We start from the raw sequence: 18,412 nt of genomic DNA on the forward strand, positions 1-18,412 counted from the left end.
AAGCATATATTAAGAACTTTTCTTTCAGTCTGGTTGTCTTTCAGGCATTACCGTTTTTCTGTACTAAATAAATAATATACCTGTGAAGCATGACCGATTGGAACCATTGAACTAAAAATGTTTCAAATGTATGACACAAAGGAATACATCATATCATATTTTAAACTTCTCTTTGCATAGCAATAAAATGAGAACAGGAGGAGAGAGACAATAGTAGGTGGTAGCTCTGTAGTATGAATGATATTTGGTATGTATAGTGTTAAATGGCCATTAATCTTGTTATTGAAAACCTAGTCTCTTATCCAAGCTATGTCTTTGGAATGTTAAAGAAATCAAAATGTGAGCCTTCAGAAAGGGTCTAAAAGGAGTAGTAGCCTTAGAGATCAACATAGGAAGAGCTTTTCTGTATGTAGAAAGTCAGGTAGGAAAAAGCTGGAAAAGAGGTGAAGAGATGCAAATAAATGGTATGTCAGACAGCTGAATTGCTGGTAGAAAGAGGTGACAGGTGGAGATAAACTCAGAAAGGAAGAGAGAGTACTGAGGAGGTTCTTGAAGGCAACTTCGAGATACGTATTATGAAATACCATATCACAGTATTAACATTTAAACAATACAGTATTGTTTTTTCTTTAAAATTGCTCAGTAATTATAATAAAATCACTAGCCTTTTGGTTAGCTACCACTAACCCAATAAACATGAACATTTTGGTGACTTAAGAAATGAATGAAACGGCTATGAATTTGGTCTGTACTGTTGCTTTTCTTGTATAACAGACCGTTGGCTTTGTAGATGCTTAAATAAAGAGTAGGCTTAATAGATGAAATCAACTTTTGGTCTTGATGTGAAGCTAATAAATTAAAACTGGAGGAGTGTGAAGTGCAATAAATGAAAAATCTTTTCCTTGAAACTTGAAAGATAGTGGCCTAGGAGGACTAGTAGGTGAATTGCCAAATGTCTCTTTCTGTGCAGATATGTGTATATATTACACACATGCATACACACATATGGAACACATTATCCTTAGGGTAGGGATTGCATAGTGGCATTGTGGAAATGTACTGAAAAATAATAGAATATTGACTTTTTGGTTTAGTTTCCATTTCTTCTTGCTATTGTGTCTCTATAGCAGATGTTTCTTCAATTAATAAAAATTCTTGTATCTAATTAATTTTGGGAGGGTTATTTGGCTATAGGTTAAATTGAAAATAAAAAGTATTCTGTTTCTATGCTGTGAGTGTAGCTGTAACTATATGGTACACTGGAACTCTGAGGAAACTTATCATAGAACCATTTGGTTGGAAAAGACCTTTAAAGTCATAGAGCCCAACTGTATCTGTCCACTACTAAACTACATCTCTAAGCACCTGTCTACCCATCTTTCAAATACCTCCAGGGATGAGGACTCAACCACTTCCCTGGGTAGCCCATTCCAGTGCTTGTTAACCCTTTCAGTGAAGAAATTTTTCCTAGTATTCCATCTAAAGCTCCCCTGGCACAACTTGAGGCCATTTCCTCTTGTCCTATTGCTTATTACTTGGGAGAAGGGACTGACCCCCACCTCGCCACAGCCTCCTTTCAGGTACTTGTAGAGGGTGATCAGGTCTCCCCTCAGCCTCCTCTTCTCCAGGCTGAACAACCCCAGTTCCCTCAACCGCTCCTCATAAGACTTGTGCTCCAGACTCTTCCCCAGCTTTGTTGCTCTTCTCTGGACACACTCCAGCACCTCAATGTCCTTCTTGTAGTGAGGGGACCAAAACTGAACACAGTATTCAAGGTCCGGCCTCACCAGTACGGAGTGAAGGGGCATGATCGCTTCCCTACTCCTGCTGGCCAAGCTATTTCTGATACAAGCCAGGATTCTGTTGGCCCTCTTGGCCACCTGGGCACACTGCTGGCTCATATTCAGCTGGCTGTCAACCAGTACCCCCAGGTCCCTCTCTGCCAAGCAGCTTTCCAGCCACTCATTCTCAAGCCTGTAGTGTTGCATGGCCACAGTCCATTGATCCAGCCTGTCCAGGTCTCTCTGTAGAGCCTTCCTAACTTCAAGCAGATCAACACTTCCACCCAGTGTCATCTGCAAACTTGCTGAGGGTGCACTCAATCCCCTCATCCAGGTCCTTGATAAAGATGAACTGGCTCCAGTACTGGAGCCCTGGGGCACACCACTTGTGACTGGCCTCCAGCTGGATTGAACTCCATTCACCATCACCCTTTGGGCCCAACCATCCAGCCAGTTTTTTACCCAGCAAAGAGTATGCCTGTCCAGGCTATGGGCAGCCAGTTTCTCAAACAGAATACTGTGGGAAACAGTGTCAAAGCCTTTACTAAAGTCCAGGTACACTACAGCTACAGGCTTTCACTTGTCCGCTAAGCAGGTCACCTTATTGTAGAAGGAAAGTCTTGTCATATGAGCAAGTCTGAGCATATTACAGCAAAACCATGAGGCTTGTTGGTAATCATGAGAAACAGTCTGACTTAGTCAACAGTCTGACTTAGTCAGAATACTGATGGTGCTGAGCTGGTCAAAATGAATGCGTGACCATGTCTTTTAGACTTTCCAGAAGAGGTAGTCTTGGAAGTGATTCTTGGGGAATGTCTTGTCCAACACATCTGAATTGAATTACAACAGGGGAAGTGGAAGAGCAGAGTGGCTTCAGACACCTCAAGTACAGTATTCAGTCCAGATTTTTTTTCTACTTTTGACAACTTTGCTCACTTTTTACTTTCTTTTGACTACCTTGATTAGGAAGTTTAGGAAGCATGTAAGTACACAAATTGTAAGAGCCTGTGGCAAATATATTTCAATGCACGTATTGCATCTGGACATCTAAATAACTGGAGCTTCCTCTCGCCTTTTTGTGGCAAAGTGTTTCATCCAGCATCTTCCTCTTGCTCAGCTCCCGTTTGATGCTGGGGTTCACATGTTCAGTGTCCTGACCTCTTACAGACATTAGCAATGACTGATGCAGAAATGATTCACGTAGGGGTAGATATGAATGCAAGAGTGTTCATTACCTGTGAAGTGACAGTTTTTCACAAATCTGTGAAGTCGCCAATTATTACTAGAAGAACTACAGCTTTTCTCATTAGTCAACATTTACCAGATTAGCAATTATCAGTAGTTACCAGGCTTTGGTATCTGAAAATGAAAGCTGTATTTATTAGTGTGACAAAACATTGTCAAAGATACTGCAAGACAATGCAAGTTGATAACTTGATGCTCACTTTAGAATGAAGATTGCTTTATTCACAAGTAAACATGCAACAATAGCATTAATGCTGAGTGAACAATTTAATACAGGATTTCATGATTTGTATTTTAGTTTTAATTAACTGTGGACTGTAACACATATTTTACTATAGGAATTTCCGATACATTCTTTGTGAAATAAAGAAAAATTCTGCTTTTTTATTAGAAGTACTAGTATCTACCAGTAGAAGCAAAAATGAAATAAGCTAGACTTAGCTGGTTCAATATTTTACTCTTTATTTACTCCAAGCAGTGACTAGAAAATTTCATGGAGCTTTTCACTGAAGTAAGTGTTGCTATTGGCTAAGTAGCTTTGCATGTGTTGCAGTTTTGGTTTTGTTTTTTTAATATTTAGTTTTATAATCTCTTTCTTTTAACTCAGTGCTGGCTTGTGAATTTGAACAATGTCAAACAGGGTGAAGGTGAATAACAGCAAACAGTTAGCAATATAGTCTTACTTTGCTGTTTACCTGAGAAGAAACCAGTGAAAATATTTTAATCTGTTAAGGTAAAAAATGAACGTGGGATAAAGTGGTGTGTTAATATACTGTTCCATCAGTTGTCTCCTGCTACTTGGCAGTAGGTCTGATTTACCCACTGAAGACTATTGAACTTAGTAACTTAGGTTTCTAATGAAATATTGCCTGAGCACCTTGCCCATGTTAGGTTTTCTAGCTCTGATAGCATCCACTCTACTATGACATTTGCATCAATTCACATCTGTCCCAAAGCCATATTTTCTGAAAGTTTGGATTATTTCTACTAATAGCTTTCTAATCCATAGACATCAGAAGCTACCCTGCTGATGCTGCTTCCTTCCTTCTTTGCTTTACCCCATAAAAAAAAAAAAAAAAAGCTGTTTGAAAGGGAGTACATTGAGCTGTCTAGTAAAGTAGTGTCAACAGTTGTGGTGGTTTTGGCTATAGCATGGTCTTAGCAAAACTTTATCTGGAACTTCAACAGTATTAAGGCAGAATGATTTTTATTTATTCATTTACACACACACACCCCTCCCCCTGCTTTTATATTGAACTAATGTTGAAATCCAAAGAGTAAAAGATTGCTTACACCTTCCACATACTGAAACCCATGCTCATCCATCTTTTTCTAGCTTAGATTCTCACACACAAAACTAACACATATTGCTGGGGTATGTGATTGGCAGTGTTCCAGATGACACTGAGGTTATGTTGAATGCTGTACCACTTTTCTGTGCTTTTTGTGCTTTGCCTGATAGCATCAGGACAGAATGTCATTATATCCAGTACTTTTATAGTTCCACCTGTTGGGTTTTTTTCCTTGTTTTTGTATTAGTACTAATGTAGGAGTATCTCATGTTTGTGGCAGGTGCTGGAAGTGTAATAGAAGCACTGCTTTTTTTTTTTTTTAACCTTTGTATGAGATAATCTTTTTTGCTGCTTCATTTTGTTCAGTAATGATTTGTAATTGTGAATTACTCTGTTTGTGGCAAAAATATTTGTAAGATATTAGATGAGGTTTTAGAGGTACACCAGGATAAAATTATAGAGAGGTAAGTTGAACAGAGATGGCTTATGTCTTGACTTTTGTTGGAGTAATCTTAGTAACTTTTTGTTTAATGCTGCAGTATCAACAAAGAAACATTAACATTAAAGGTAAGATACTATAGTAGATTTGCATGTTATCTTTTTTTGGTGTATTTTTGGTTTTGGTGGGGTTTTTTTGAACAGCGAAGTAATAAGCAAAAAGGTGAACTTAAAATTTTATCTGTGAATTAGTTGATGAGGTGTATATGAAACTAATCTTCTTGAGATGTGTAATAACCGGTCATCTGCAATAGCTGTGTACCTTTATGTACAGTAAGTATTAGACTACTCTGAGTATGTGTTCAAGTAAGTGTTAATGCTCTCCTTTTTGTAGGTGTAGCTTCATGGCAGTTTTCAGCTAGTTGGGATCTTGCAGGATTTTTTCCAATGGCGTGGTTTTGCCCAACAGCACGTAACAGCTAAATTGAAGTCATTGCAGTCCATTATAGTAATGACTACTTAGGGACTCTTAAACTCAGGGGTTATTCACATGTTCTATGCATGCATGAGATAATCCTGTATTGAAAATCCTTGAGGGAAGAACGGAGAAGGAAGATGCATGGGCAGCCCAGGATGCAACATCAGCTGCCTGTTTCAGTGTAACCATTTATTGTCTTGAGTAGATCATGGTTCCATTTTGCCCTCCAATAAAAGGAAAAGTATCATCTTCTGCCCAGTTAGCTCAGGGTATTAAGTTTTCTGTTGCTTCCAAATTAGGTTGTATTTGTAAGAGTATTGGAAGCTGGGGTGGGGGGAGCCATAGTGGAAGAATGAAAACTCAACATCATTTGGCATGTCAACTCTATCTGTGTCTGCCAGAAGAGAGGCAGCGGAGTCAAGTTTTTGGTTTTGCTTGTTCTTTCAAATTAGAGTATCCTTCTGGAATAGCTGTAGGTGGTCAGTTTGGCTTTGAAGGAGGGAGTCTGCTGCGGTTTGTGATTGATTTCTTGTGTGTGTTTTTCCTCCCCACTCTTAAGTGCACATTGAAGGAAAGAACTTGCAGCATGAGATAGCTGAAGGTACACCCAGAGCCCCCCTCAGAACACAACCTGAGCCTTTCTCCTTGCTGATTGGCATGGTCTCTGCTGCCCACATCTCAAACCCTTTCTTGAGCACAAATAGCTTAATTAGGATAGACTGAGGTAAACATTACTTTTGTGATAAACACCAGTACCGAAGAGGAAGAATTAGTCCTATTATGACCTGAGGAGGGGCCTTGAATTGGGTTGTGTAAGGTGGAAGGCTTAACTCTTTATGGGAGAAAGCCCCCTTCAAAGGATTTCACATGGCCTGCAATTCTCTGTAGAATGTACTACTACGTGTTTTGAACCTTATCAACAAACCTCTATGTTTAAGAAAACTAATATTTTGGATTTTCATTTTGCATTTTTTTGCCACTAATTTTATCATGCTCTGCTAACCATTTATTAAAATTTAGTCATATCTGTTCTCTTCTCTGACTTGCGTCCCCTATTATGGACCTTTGTTCAGAAACACCTCAGCTTTGGTGTTCTTACTGATACTGTTACTAGGAATTTCTTAACACTAGTGCTGTTTTGTTTGTTTCTTTTGTGAATAAGCAATGAAGTAAGTTGTTAGACTTATGTGGAGAGTATTTTATATGTCTCTAGTCAATCTATGAAGTTTGCTTCTTAAAACCAAGTACCATGACATTTTTAATCTTTGACTTCAATGGTGATTTCAGTCTTTTTCAATGTTGTGTATGGGGTCATGGTCTAAATATACATTTTTAACTGCAAACTCTGTTAGAGTTTAAATGTCTTTTTGTCAACAGAAGGGAGAATAAAATATACCTTTCTAAATATGTTCTAAGTTTACTTAGGTGTAAATTGTCTGTCTTTTTGTATATTGCCAGTACAGATTACGAATACCTTTGCTATATTGGTAATAGAATCTGGTAACCACTGAAAGAGTCCATTTGTGCAGCGCTGGTACAACACCTTATTGCTATGTCAAGCCTTAGTTTAATGAACTGAGTGTTAGTAAAACAGAAGTCCAAATGTGGATTCATGCTGTAGAATGGATCCTTATTCCTTTCCTCATAACTTTTGGAGTAAATGAGCCATTGACAATATTTTTAAATATGTAGTGCCTAGAATATAATTAAGATACTGATGTTAAATCACTTTTCTACAACTCAGCAAAACTGCTGATCAGAAAATTGAGACAAATGTTTTGCTAATCTGCAGAAGCTGACATAGCTTGCATTTAAGAAGTGCAGTCCGATTGTACTAGTGTGGCAGCTCTACTCAAAGGATTTTCAGGATCCATGTTGGGAAAATGATGATTTGTGCTAGCAGTTAAAGGGGGCTTATAAGAACAATGGGGACAAACTTTTTAGCAGGGCCTGTTGCAATAGGACGAGGGGTAATGATTTTAAACTAAAAGAGGGTAGATGTAGACAAGGTATATGGAAGAAATTCTTTACACTGAGGGTGGTGAAACACTGGAGCAGGTTGCCCAGAGAGGTGGTAGGTACCTCATCCCTGGAAACATTCAAGGTCAGGTTGGACAGGGCTCTGAGCAACCTGATCTAGTTGAAGATGTTTCTGCTCATTGCGGAGGGGGTTGGACTAGATGACCTCTAAAGGTCCCTTCCAACCCAAACTATTCTATGATTCTATGGATTAGGAGAGCTGACTTCATTTTTGTGTGAAGCAATGTAGAGGCACAAACTACTGTGATATTTGTTGCAGAAAAACTGTTTGTCAGGCTAATAAAGTATAATTAAATATGCAGTAATGAACCGTATCTGAATGATGCTGAAGTTAACACTGCTGGACCTAGGTTTTCTGTTGAGTGACACTGTTCTTGCACTTTATCACTACAGTTTTTCTGTTAATAGCCATAATGAGGAGCATAACAATTGTGAAAGGGTTATTTTCTTTTCCAGAAAAAGGGTATTGCAAAATTTGCCTAGTGTTGTGTTACCATTATATTTTTTTGACACGAGTTCAGTGGAGATTTGGGATGCTGTGACTTGTCTTGGTGAAACTGCACTACATGGTAAAGGCTATAATGGAAGGTTGGCACTGGGACTTTCTCCAGGTTGGTAGACCCAGCATGAACCTCTTCCACATACCTTACTTCTATAGGGTCTCCCCTCTGCCAGCACCTCTCTCCCTTATTCCAGGACTTGAGCAAGAGGATGAGTCTTCACTGGAGAGGGTGGAGGACAGTGTTCAGGTTCTGCTGATTCCCTGCCCCAGGCAGTGGGAAGCAACTGAGTGTTAGGGAAATACAGAAGGGCAGAAGAACAGTGTGTCAAAGTGGCTGCACGGAAAAGTACAGGGAAAGGCACAAAGTTGCCGCTGAAGAGATCACAAATTCGGTGTTGTAGAAACTTCAGTATCACCAATACCTAGTAGTCCTGATAGTTGTGAAGGCTTAACCGTGGCATATTTGTCACCAGTATTGTAAAGTGAAAAACAGTATTCTGGTGGGCAATTGAAAGAAGGTGCTTTGGGTTGTATTACTTTCCAGTGATAGAGGGATTAATTTTTTTACTTAATCCTTAGTACTGAAAAAAAATTAAGTGGAAAAAGTATTATCACATTCTTTCCAAGGTATGCTGCACTCAGATTGAGCCCCTGGAGCACACTCAGGGATAATCCAGGGTTTCCGACCCCTGGTTAGATACACTGTGTAGAAATGCTGGACTTGTTCAACTCAACCAGGGTTGTGATGCAGTGTTGGTAGGAATTTAGGGATACTGCAAATGGGTTAGAAAGTACATTTGCAGATAAAAGATGATGGACACCAAAAAAACAAGTGAAGAAAAGGATGAATGCAGAGAGACAAAAACGCGAAATGGACCTATAATGATTTCTCAGACACTGGTGTTTGCATTTTCAGTTGTATGTCTGCCTATATTCTATTTGTATATGCATGGAATGCACTGACAATTTCTAAAGTATGTTTGAGATTTCCAAATAAAAATAGTGCTTGGGAATGACTTCAGACACTTTGAACGGTTAAAGTTGCCAATTGTTCTACTAGAAATTTATGGAGGAAGGAATAATTTTCAGGTTTCAGTTGTGGGGTTTTGTTTGTTTGGTTTGGGATTTTTTTTTTTTTCTTCTGTTTCCATACCTGGGCTATTTGTGGAAAACGTATACAAAGCATACATGTAAAACTACAAGGAACTGTTAACCAGTGGGTGGTAAGACACAGTGCTTTTGGATGTCCATCTATTGAGTCTGGCAGATGAAAGGATGGGAGATGAGTGGAATCCAGAAGACACAAAGATCTAGAAACAAATGTAAACAGAAAGATTATTGGAACAAGGAAAAGATGTCATGTATACTTCTTTGAGCCCAGCCTGCATGTATAAAATATATTAAAGCTGTATATCTGTAGTCCAACTCATTTTTTAGCTTTGAAAGTCTCTGATACAGTCTCTGATATCAGCCAAAACAGATGTGTACAGGTTTTCATATTTTTTCTTCAAACACTTTTGTGGCATTGAGAGAGTAACTTGCGAGAAATCTTTGTGAAGCCTAAAGTTAAAATCACTTGTTCTTTCTTCCCTCTCTCCTTCTCTTTTTCTCTAGGATCCCGTCTTCGCCAGGAGGACTTTCCACCACGGATTGTTGAGCATCCTTCAGATGTGATAGTCTCTAAAGGAGAGCCAACAACTCTGAACTGTAAAGCTGAAGGACGGCCAACTCCTACTATTGAGTGGTACAAGGATGGAGAGCGAGTGGAAACGGACAAGGATGATCCACGCTCCCACCGCATGCTGCTGCCCAGTGGATCTTTATTTTTCTTACGTATTGTACATGGACGCAGGAGTAAACCTGATGAAGGAAGTTATGTTTGCGTAGCAAGGAACTATCTTGGAGAAGCTGTGAGTCGCAATGCATCTCTGGAAGTGGCATGTGAGTAGTTTTATATGATTAGCACTGTGCAAAACTTTATAGTTGCTTTTATGCTGTCATCCAGCACTTGCACAATCAGCAGTCTGGGAGATAACAAATGTAGATAAGTTTGGCATTTTGTCATTAGCTATAGCTCTTAGTCAAGGCATTTCTACATGTGTTTGTACAGTAGCAGTGACCATACAGAATAGGTGACTTATACTGAAACAAGGTTTTAGCCAGTGTGTAATCATGATTGGCACAAATATGGACACAGGCTAATCTTCCTCTAAAGAATAATTTAATTTTTAAATTACGACTAAAGTTGGTTATACTGAAACTAATGTCGAAAAATACTTATCATTTAATATAAGGTGCACTGTCGGTTTCTCTTTATCTAGTCATCAGTTACTTCAACAGAAGCAGACAGCATCTTGGTGACTCATGTTCTGTACTGCTGGAAATCTCAATATATGCTCCTCTGTCATAAACTTGTTACAGGCCTCATTCATTATATGAATGGCAAGTGAGATTGTTGGCCATTTCTCATATCATCCAGAGCAGTCTTATTTTTTTATTGATTCTCTTGGCCTTAACAGAGAAGTCATCATGGGTCTTTCAGAGACCACCCAGCATGCATGATCTACTTCAAGTAGAGTTACCAGAGATATTCATTATAATCACATAGCAAGCAAACTCATTGTACATAAAATACAGTGCACTATAGATTATTTTTTGCTGCTTAGTTATTCAGAGTATTAACTAAGGGTAGCTGTGTATCTTTACATAAAGGTGTATTTTAATGGAATTATGAATGTTGTTCTCTTATTGGACTTCAGTTTTTTCCCACACAGTTCTTCATACAGCAGTAGTTTCACTAAAACAAGTTTGACTGAAGTAGGGCTTTAACACAAACTTGTATTGCTTAGTTGATAAAGAATGGATTTAAGTACGCATTGGAAGGTATGTTGGTTTAAAGGCAGGGGAGGGGGAAGCACAGAAGAGAAATCTGTGTTCCTGATGCACTCTGCAGACTTCTTCAGCTAATGCTATGTGATCTTGAGGCTTCAGTCTTCTCAGAAATTGGGAAAAAAATGCCATTTTTTAAATACTTATGTGGTGGTATAGGCCAAGTAGAACAGACTTGTTCACTACCTTTTACTTGTCATAACCTAGATTCAGGACTGTTTCAAACAAAAAGTGAAAACAATTATGGCACACATTCAAGGCACAAGCAAATGTGTGTCTGCCAAAGACGGTATCACAGAATGTTACTCAGTTTTGGTAGGTATTTAGAAATTGAGAAGACAACCAATTTAAGGAAGGCTGAAATCTGGGTGAGTATGTCTCTAGACAAATTTACCGGATTATTTCTGTCTTTGTACATGTGGTGTTTAAACTGTTGAGAAATCCTGAGAGGTATAAACACTTTGAAATCTTTATTGCAATCCTCTTGAGATTCAGACATCTCTTGCTTAAGTTCAAAAGATCATTCAGGTTATACCTGGAGACATCAAATTTAAGTGACTGATTATTTTGAAATTTAAAGGTGCTCTGTATTTCGTTAGTTTTCACTGATCTCTACTTCAGTGACTGCTGAGAGACTCTTGTTACAATATCGTCTCTCTGGAGAAATGTTTTAACCACTGTAGCTGGTGTCAGGTCATGCATGAACTGTATGTGAGATAGGAGAAGACTTGAAAAATAATGAAAGCGTATTTCATTGTCAGAGGTATTTTAGAACAGGATCATAGAAAGTGAAAACTGAGATCTGAAACCATAGCCAAAGTTTTTGGAATAGTAACATGCACCTGATACCAGATTATTTTCCTGTTTTCACAGCTTTGAAATTCAACTGACTGAATACCCCAATTAAATGGTAAAGCAGGCACTGCTGTTCCACTTCAACAGTGCTTTGTCTTTCCTTGAGCCATACCGTAACTGTGATTACAGGAAGGTCTTCATCAAAGAAAAAAAAAGTAAATAACATGTACATTGCTTGTTTTAAAAGCACATGGCAGTGCTTAACATGTGTATCAAAGGCATCCTCTGGAGGAAGATAGCAAAACTACCCAGTTTCCCTTAGTTTTGAGGCACTTTAGTATCACTTAGTTCTAAATCAAGCTTTCAAGTGACTTTCGGAGAACGGTTATTTTAAGGCTCTTTTTTTTATTTTAACTGTTTTTCTAATGTCAGCATTTCTGGACTGAAGAAGATGGGCAGGTCTGTAGAAGTCCATTTGCCTGCTAGGGAAATGAGTTGTTGCTGACAGCCTGTTGTCAGCAGCGAGTCCTCATTCACCTGTTTTCAACTGCTGCTGGAAACTGTTGAGTTGCCTGGATACTGCAGCCCTGTCCACAGGAGCTGGGACAGCCGCATGCGATCAGGTCTTACTTGTGCTGTCTGTAATGGTGTTGAAAACTGCTCTTTCTACGCTAAGCCAAGCTGTTTTCATCTCCAGAAAAAGGACGGTTGTCCTTTCTGGCAACAGGGTTTTGGATTATTATTGGACTGTAGGTGGCCTCGAATTGTGCCACTAGCGACCAAGTGCTGGTTTTTACAGGTTTAAAATGCTTGAGTCTACTGTTTAAATGAAAGAATCAGTAATTGTTCTACTTTGCTTAATAAATTGTTAGTCACCAATAATGTTCAGCTGCAACTGTTGAATGGTTTATGAAGAAATATTTATTGGATTTTTCTGTTGTGTGTTCATGCTTATGCATTCAGATGATAAACAGTGTTAATTGTGGTTCATTCTCTTCTATTTTCTCGCTCCCACCCCCCTCATGGGCACCTGCCACAAAAGCACTGGGATTAAAAATCTTCTGACGTATCCATATTTATACGTAACGACAGAAGAAAAATTCTTAAGTGCAATTAAGTTGGGGCATACAGTGATTCAGAGCATAGTGTGGCCTGTCTTGAATGCAATCATTTTGCCCCTTGTTTTTTTGGAGTGATTTTTTGCAAGTTGCTGAAGCCCTAAGGTCTTTTTGATTGATTAGCAGTTAACACCTTTCCCGTACAAGATGAATTTAGGTATCAGTCCATCCAAAGCATTTAAGTATGCTTTTAAATCCATGCCTATTCAGAGCACGTGCATGTGATCAAGGGCAGATATTGTATGTCCTCAGAAAAACTTCTCTGTGCCAGTGAAATGGTGAAAAACTGTGGTTTGGGAAATTACTTAAAAAACATAATTAACATACAAAATGTGCTTTTAAGATTTTTTTTTTGTTGCCTTTAATTTAGAAAGTCTTCATTCCAGAAGACATTTAGGAAGAAATAGGAGTTTGTATTTGAAGGCACAGATTAGGATTGATATGATTTATTCTATTTTATTCTTCTTTTAATGCATTAATCCATGGTGTGCTGTGTGCGGGTTACTCTTTTCAGTAGGAGCTTCCTCAGAAGGAAAAAGAAATGCTAATGCTAGCAGCAAAACAATTCTTCTGCTGTGTATGTGGTAAATTCTGATGTAGTATTTATGTTTTATGGTTAAGTCGTTAAAAATAAATGTCCTGGTCCTAAAACAACTACAAAGAGTTGTATTCAAAAGACTAAAAAGTCTTTATTTTGATTTTGTGTATTAGATTTTTTTAATTGAAATTGAACAAGGGTTGACATTATTAGAAATATGTTGATGCTCAGATTTTTTGGGAAGGATTTTAGAAAGGGAAGTAGGCTTGAAATAGTTTGATCTTTTATGAAACTGCTTTTGTATTTGAAAGTTGGAGGTTTTAAAATAAAAGCACAGTTTTTCACAGTGTACAAATTGACACGATTGAACCTGTGTGGCGGAGTATTCCAGTGGGAATATCGGGAGACACATTTGCAATAGTGGCTGTAGCTAGGATTTCAGTTGCAAGCACTGGGGCGCCACATGTAAGCAAGAGAAAGAGCGTGAGGGTCCCCACACTGACTCAGGCTGCCTCTGATCTAGCCTGAGTCAGCGGCAGCCCCCAGAGATAGCAGCTGTAGCCCCAGGTGTTAAATATGTGACAGCAGCTTGATCTATCGACCACTGTAAGAGGGGGCTTTGGCCTAAATGAAAATTCATGAAAAATTGATGAAGTCCCCAGATTATTTTTTTCCCTTTTCCTTTTCCAGTTCTGTGCCAATGCAGCGAGGAGAGATTAAATGAGGTGTTGAACGCTTTAGTGGCAAGGAGGTTGTGGTTCAAAGGTCAGGGGTCAAGGGAGGGGAAAAAAGACCAATTTTCTACCTTACTTTCCTTTAAAAGAAAACATGAGGCTTTTCAGATTAGCTGGGATTTGCTGCTGTTTTAATATAAGAATAAAACAGGGGAATATTCACAAATAAGATTCTTTTCTGCATGGGTTGGCAAAGGGTAGGAGTGTGTGGGTTGGTGCTAATAGAAAACAGTGGAAGACTGAGTCATAATTCAATTGGAGAACCAGAAATAGATTGAATTTTGTAATGGCAGTATAAATTTGGGCTTCCATCTTTCTAAGTCTGTGCTTGAACTGAAGTCATTTGGAGAAAGAAGAGGTCTTGCATTATTTATGTGTCACAGATTGCTTGAATAGCAGGCTTTGGAACACTCTCCAAACATAATGATCCTGTTTATGTTAGATCCAAAACTGAATTATGTTTTTATCTCTAACAAGAGAGGTTATAGTAGTACACTGAGTTTAGTGTGAAGATCACAGGTGTATTCCAAAGCAAGCATAAGCTAGATCTCAAACATGGGCAACAGAAATTTTACGAATGAAACAGATATGTTTTAATATTCAGTGAATAAAGGCTGAGAGGTATAAAATATATGCTATGCAATCATCTCTGTACCATAATGACAATGACTATTTTCTGCAGCATGTGCAAAAGGCTGCAATATGTTCATAATAATGGAGTTAATTTCATTTGAGATATTCAGGGTAAAGACCACCCATAAAGTAGGTTGAAAAAAAAAAAAGCACGATGTATGTGACTGTAAAATGGGTGGATGATTTTTTTCATCTAGTTTCTGTTCAACGTATGACTTAAATATAAAAATGGTTATTATCTCTGTTACTAGTAAGTTCAAAGTCTGATTTGATTTGGGTTTAGTTTCATATGTGGAGAGTACATCCTGTTCATTTACTTATACCCCTCTCACCCTCATGCTTCTCAACAGAGTGCGAAAAGCTTCCTGTCTGAACTAGCAATCTTTTGCTGTCATAAAGATAGAAGTAATTATTGTAGAAATTGAAATGCCCAAGACTGGTCCTGTGCATGAGCCATAACAGGACACTGAAAAGCATCATGCTTTTCCTTGCTCTACATTTCTCGAAGAAGAAATATACCAAACCATGTCTATTATCACAGCATGCTTAATGAAAATAAAATTTTCCTCATGGAATAAAATAAATAAAATTATACCTGATTAGAAAATCAGGGAAAAGGCGGATTTCATAAGATGAGGGGGAACTCTTCAAACTTTTATATTTCTGAAGCTTGCAATAAGCAATTTCTGTTGATAAGGATGAAACAATTTGGAATACCATTGTTAGAAAACATTACCTAATACAGCATTTCTGTACAGGACAAAATTCTTACAGTTGCTATTAGAAATTAAAGAGGTTAATAAATACCAATAAGTGAAGCCATATCAGATAAATCAAGACCTGACTGATGTCCCATTACAAAGTTTGTTTTTGAGCCCAAAATGTAGTTCTGATTATTTACTTTATTAGTTTAGCTAATCTAGGTATCTGAGAGGGTGTGATTTTTGTACCAGCAGCTGGAGTGAACTAGAATTTTTGACAGAGGTGCTCTTCATCAGGATAAACTAAACTGTATCTCCTGCCGTTAATTCATTTCTCACAAACTATTTAAGGTTCTGTTTCAGCATTGATGCCTTCAATGTGGACAATAACAGCACCTCCCATCATCATCATCCACTAGGATTTAGACAGTTGACTGCATCATTACATCTTCATTTCTTATCCTTTGGGCTCCACTTGGACATGCAGATTTAAATGTTTAGTACAAGCCTAAAAATGCTAATGAATCCTCTCATTTGAGAGCTATCACACTGATGGTAGATCCAAAGATATTTAACATTATTTCAGTCATAATATGAAGCTGTACAGTGCCTGTAGGTTTCTCTAGACCTTGTTCTTGTTCTCCACTTTCTTTTTCTTGGTATTTTTGTACCGTGGTCATCTTATAATATATATTTTTAGGTAGGTGTTCACAGCACAATGAGCTCTAAGACAGCTATGCAGGTTTGCACAAAGCAAGCAGGTTTGGGTACTAGAAGAGTGTTCGTTGTGAGCACTTAAGCTCAGCTGGTTGTGTGCTGAGAAGGGTACACCAACCCAGCAAAAAGTTTCCTTAACAGCTGGAAATTGCTTCCACTATGTGAATTAATTTCTTCAGAACTGGTTAGTATGTCTTTGCAATGTACTCTCTTATACTGTGTAGTCATACAATCTAGTATCATCCCCAGTGTTCCTGTAGTAGAAACAGTTTCTCACATCCAGAAAGGGTTAGAGAAGTTTTCTGTAGGATCTCTAATTTATTCCTCAAATTCTTCTCCCTGGATCTTTTTTTCCCACCTAAAAGAGAACTCTCAATGTTACATTCTTAGATGGTATTAGCAGTGTGCTCAAGCTGATTCTGCTTCTAATAATTTATTGCACGTTTCATCATTTGATTTCTTTACTAGCTTCTTTCTTTCCCTTGACTATGATTTGATTTTGGTTTTTTTTAAAATCAAATCCTGCTGTTTATGTATCTTTGAATGCTCTACCTGATAAAATGTTGAAAGCTAAGGAACTACTGATGACTACAGAAACCCTGAAAGAGATCAGCTATTGGCTGATCTACTAGTGTGTGCATCATCATGTACTGATTTTTTTTTGTTGACGTTTCCCTGATTTTTAGTTCATCTGGAAAATAAAGGAAAACAAGATAACATTGTGGGTTTTTACAGCTCTGTTCCCTTTGCTCAGGAGCCTATAAGCGCTATCTGAATGTTAATTGAAATATTACCTATTGTTGGTGTATGTTTCAGACATACTATTCTGTGATGTCAGATAGGCTTAAAAAAAGTACTCATTTGAAGCGGTAATTCCTTTGCAAATGTTGTATGATCTCAATTCTAATAAAGTTCATTACTATGGTAATTAACAGTAATTATAAGGGTGAGATTCATGGATGTTTTATATATACACATATATATGTATGTATATAGATTTTTTATTCTGATAAACATTATATTTGTTTGAGGACATCAGAAACTTATCCTGCTTCCTTATATTTATTTTTTCCTGTCTTTATTCAGATTGTTCTTCCCCCATTCCTGTTCTTAGAGGACTGAAATTTAGTCATGGCTTTGATGATACTGCCACTTACATGATTCCACAGATGTTATACTTCAAATGAGTTTCTAATATTTGGAATTTACATGGGAAATGAAGTTGTGTTTTTGTTCCACTCATCTTGCTTGAATTTTTCAAGTGAATGTGTACTGATACTTTGGAAATTGCTTCATCGTGTTAGAGGAGGGAGGTGTACACAGTAACCTTCTTCTGTCTCCTAGATCTGTCTGCCACTGTACAAAGGGATGTAGGGATGTAAAGAACTGGATCACTGAGTGCCCTGTGTTCTACACAGCTGTATTTTGTAATTCCATTCAGAAATATTTCAAGCTGCACTTCTAAAAGTAGTTCAATTGCTTTCCCCTTTACCCCCGAGCTCACTCCATTCCCTGGTTCTGTTGGAAGCCTGTCTTGGAACTTATGTCTTCCAGTGGTGAGAAAAGTAATTCTAATGTTTCCAATATAAGCATGCTTTATTTATGCTTGTTCTTGTGATCTGATTTTCCTTTACTTTAGTTGTTTTCTCTCTCTTGTATTTATAGACCACAGTGGTATCACTTCTCATCTCTGCTAAGTTAAACAAGAAAAGCTCATGTCTTCGCTTAGAAAATATTTGCTTGATCCTAGTAGTCATTCTTCATCTGTTCTAGTCTGCATCCATTTTCTGAGACATGGGTGGGTAGGTTGCATATAATATTTCAAGACTTGCATGCTGTGCATTACAGACTAATGTTAATAACTACCTTCACTGTTCTCTTATCTATCAGTCCTGTGATCATGTTTAACTTTTTTGAAGCCTTTGGTAGCACATAGTCATTCTATAGTAATATGATGCAGATCTTTCTCTTGCTCTATAATTTGTAACAGATGAACTTCTACTTTACTTTAAACTTCCTTGTGATCAGTTTGAAAGCATATGACATTGCTCTTTCTATTATTCCAGTTCATCTGATGTGTCCTACACTAGTCTTCAATGTCATCCAGTTCTTCCTGTTTAATGCGATCCTCCTGTTTGGTCCTGCTGGGTTTGTTGCCTAATCTTGCATGCCAAAGTAGAAGGTGGCTTTGGCATTCAAAATTGGCAATTTCTTAATCCACCTGCATCTTGCTGGAGGACTTTACTTCTACTGATTGGACTTGAACCTGTCTTATGCAAAATTATTTGATGAAATAAATGGGAAAGAGACAAGTTTCTGTCAGCCCATGAACAGAATACCAACCCAGAAAGGTTGAGTGATGCAAACATTGCTTGTGGGAAAGAAACAGTTTCACTGACTCTCATTCTGCTTCTGTTACAATCTCCAAACACCAATGCATATATGAGAATCTGAGGAAAAATGTCTCCAGTTTAAGTGGTTAAGGTGAGTAGCAATCTTGCAAAAGAGTGT

General features: G+C 38.0%; 1 protein-coding gene across 1 annotated transcript in view; it reads left to right on the forward strand.

Moving 5' to 3' along the window:
* ROBO2 (roundabout guidance receptor 2) overlaps positions 1 to 18,412 on the forward strand; it is a 922,222-nt gene that overhangs the window by 498,695 nt on the left and 405,115 nt on the right. Inside the window, exon 2 of the mRNA XM_035902212.1 lies at positions 9,391 to 9,717. Coding sequence (XP_035758105.1) covers positions 9,391 to 9,717 — 327 coding nt within the window. The remainder of the gene's footprint in view (positions 1 to 9,390; positions 9,718 to 18,412) is intronic.

Source organism: Egretta garzetta, unplaced genomic scaffold (genome assembly GCF_000687185.1).
Source record: "Egretta garzetta isolate BGI_Z169 unplaced genomic scaffold, ASM68718v1 scaffold289, whole genome shotgun sequence".
In the NCBI taxonomy this organism is placed as follows: domain Eukaryota; kingdom Metazoa; phylum Chordata; class Aves; order Pelecaniformes; family Ardeidae; genus Egretta; species Egretta garzetta.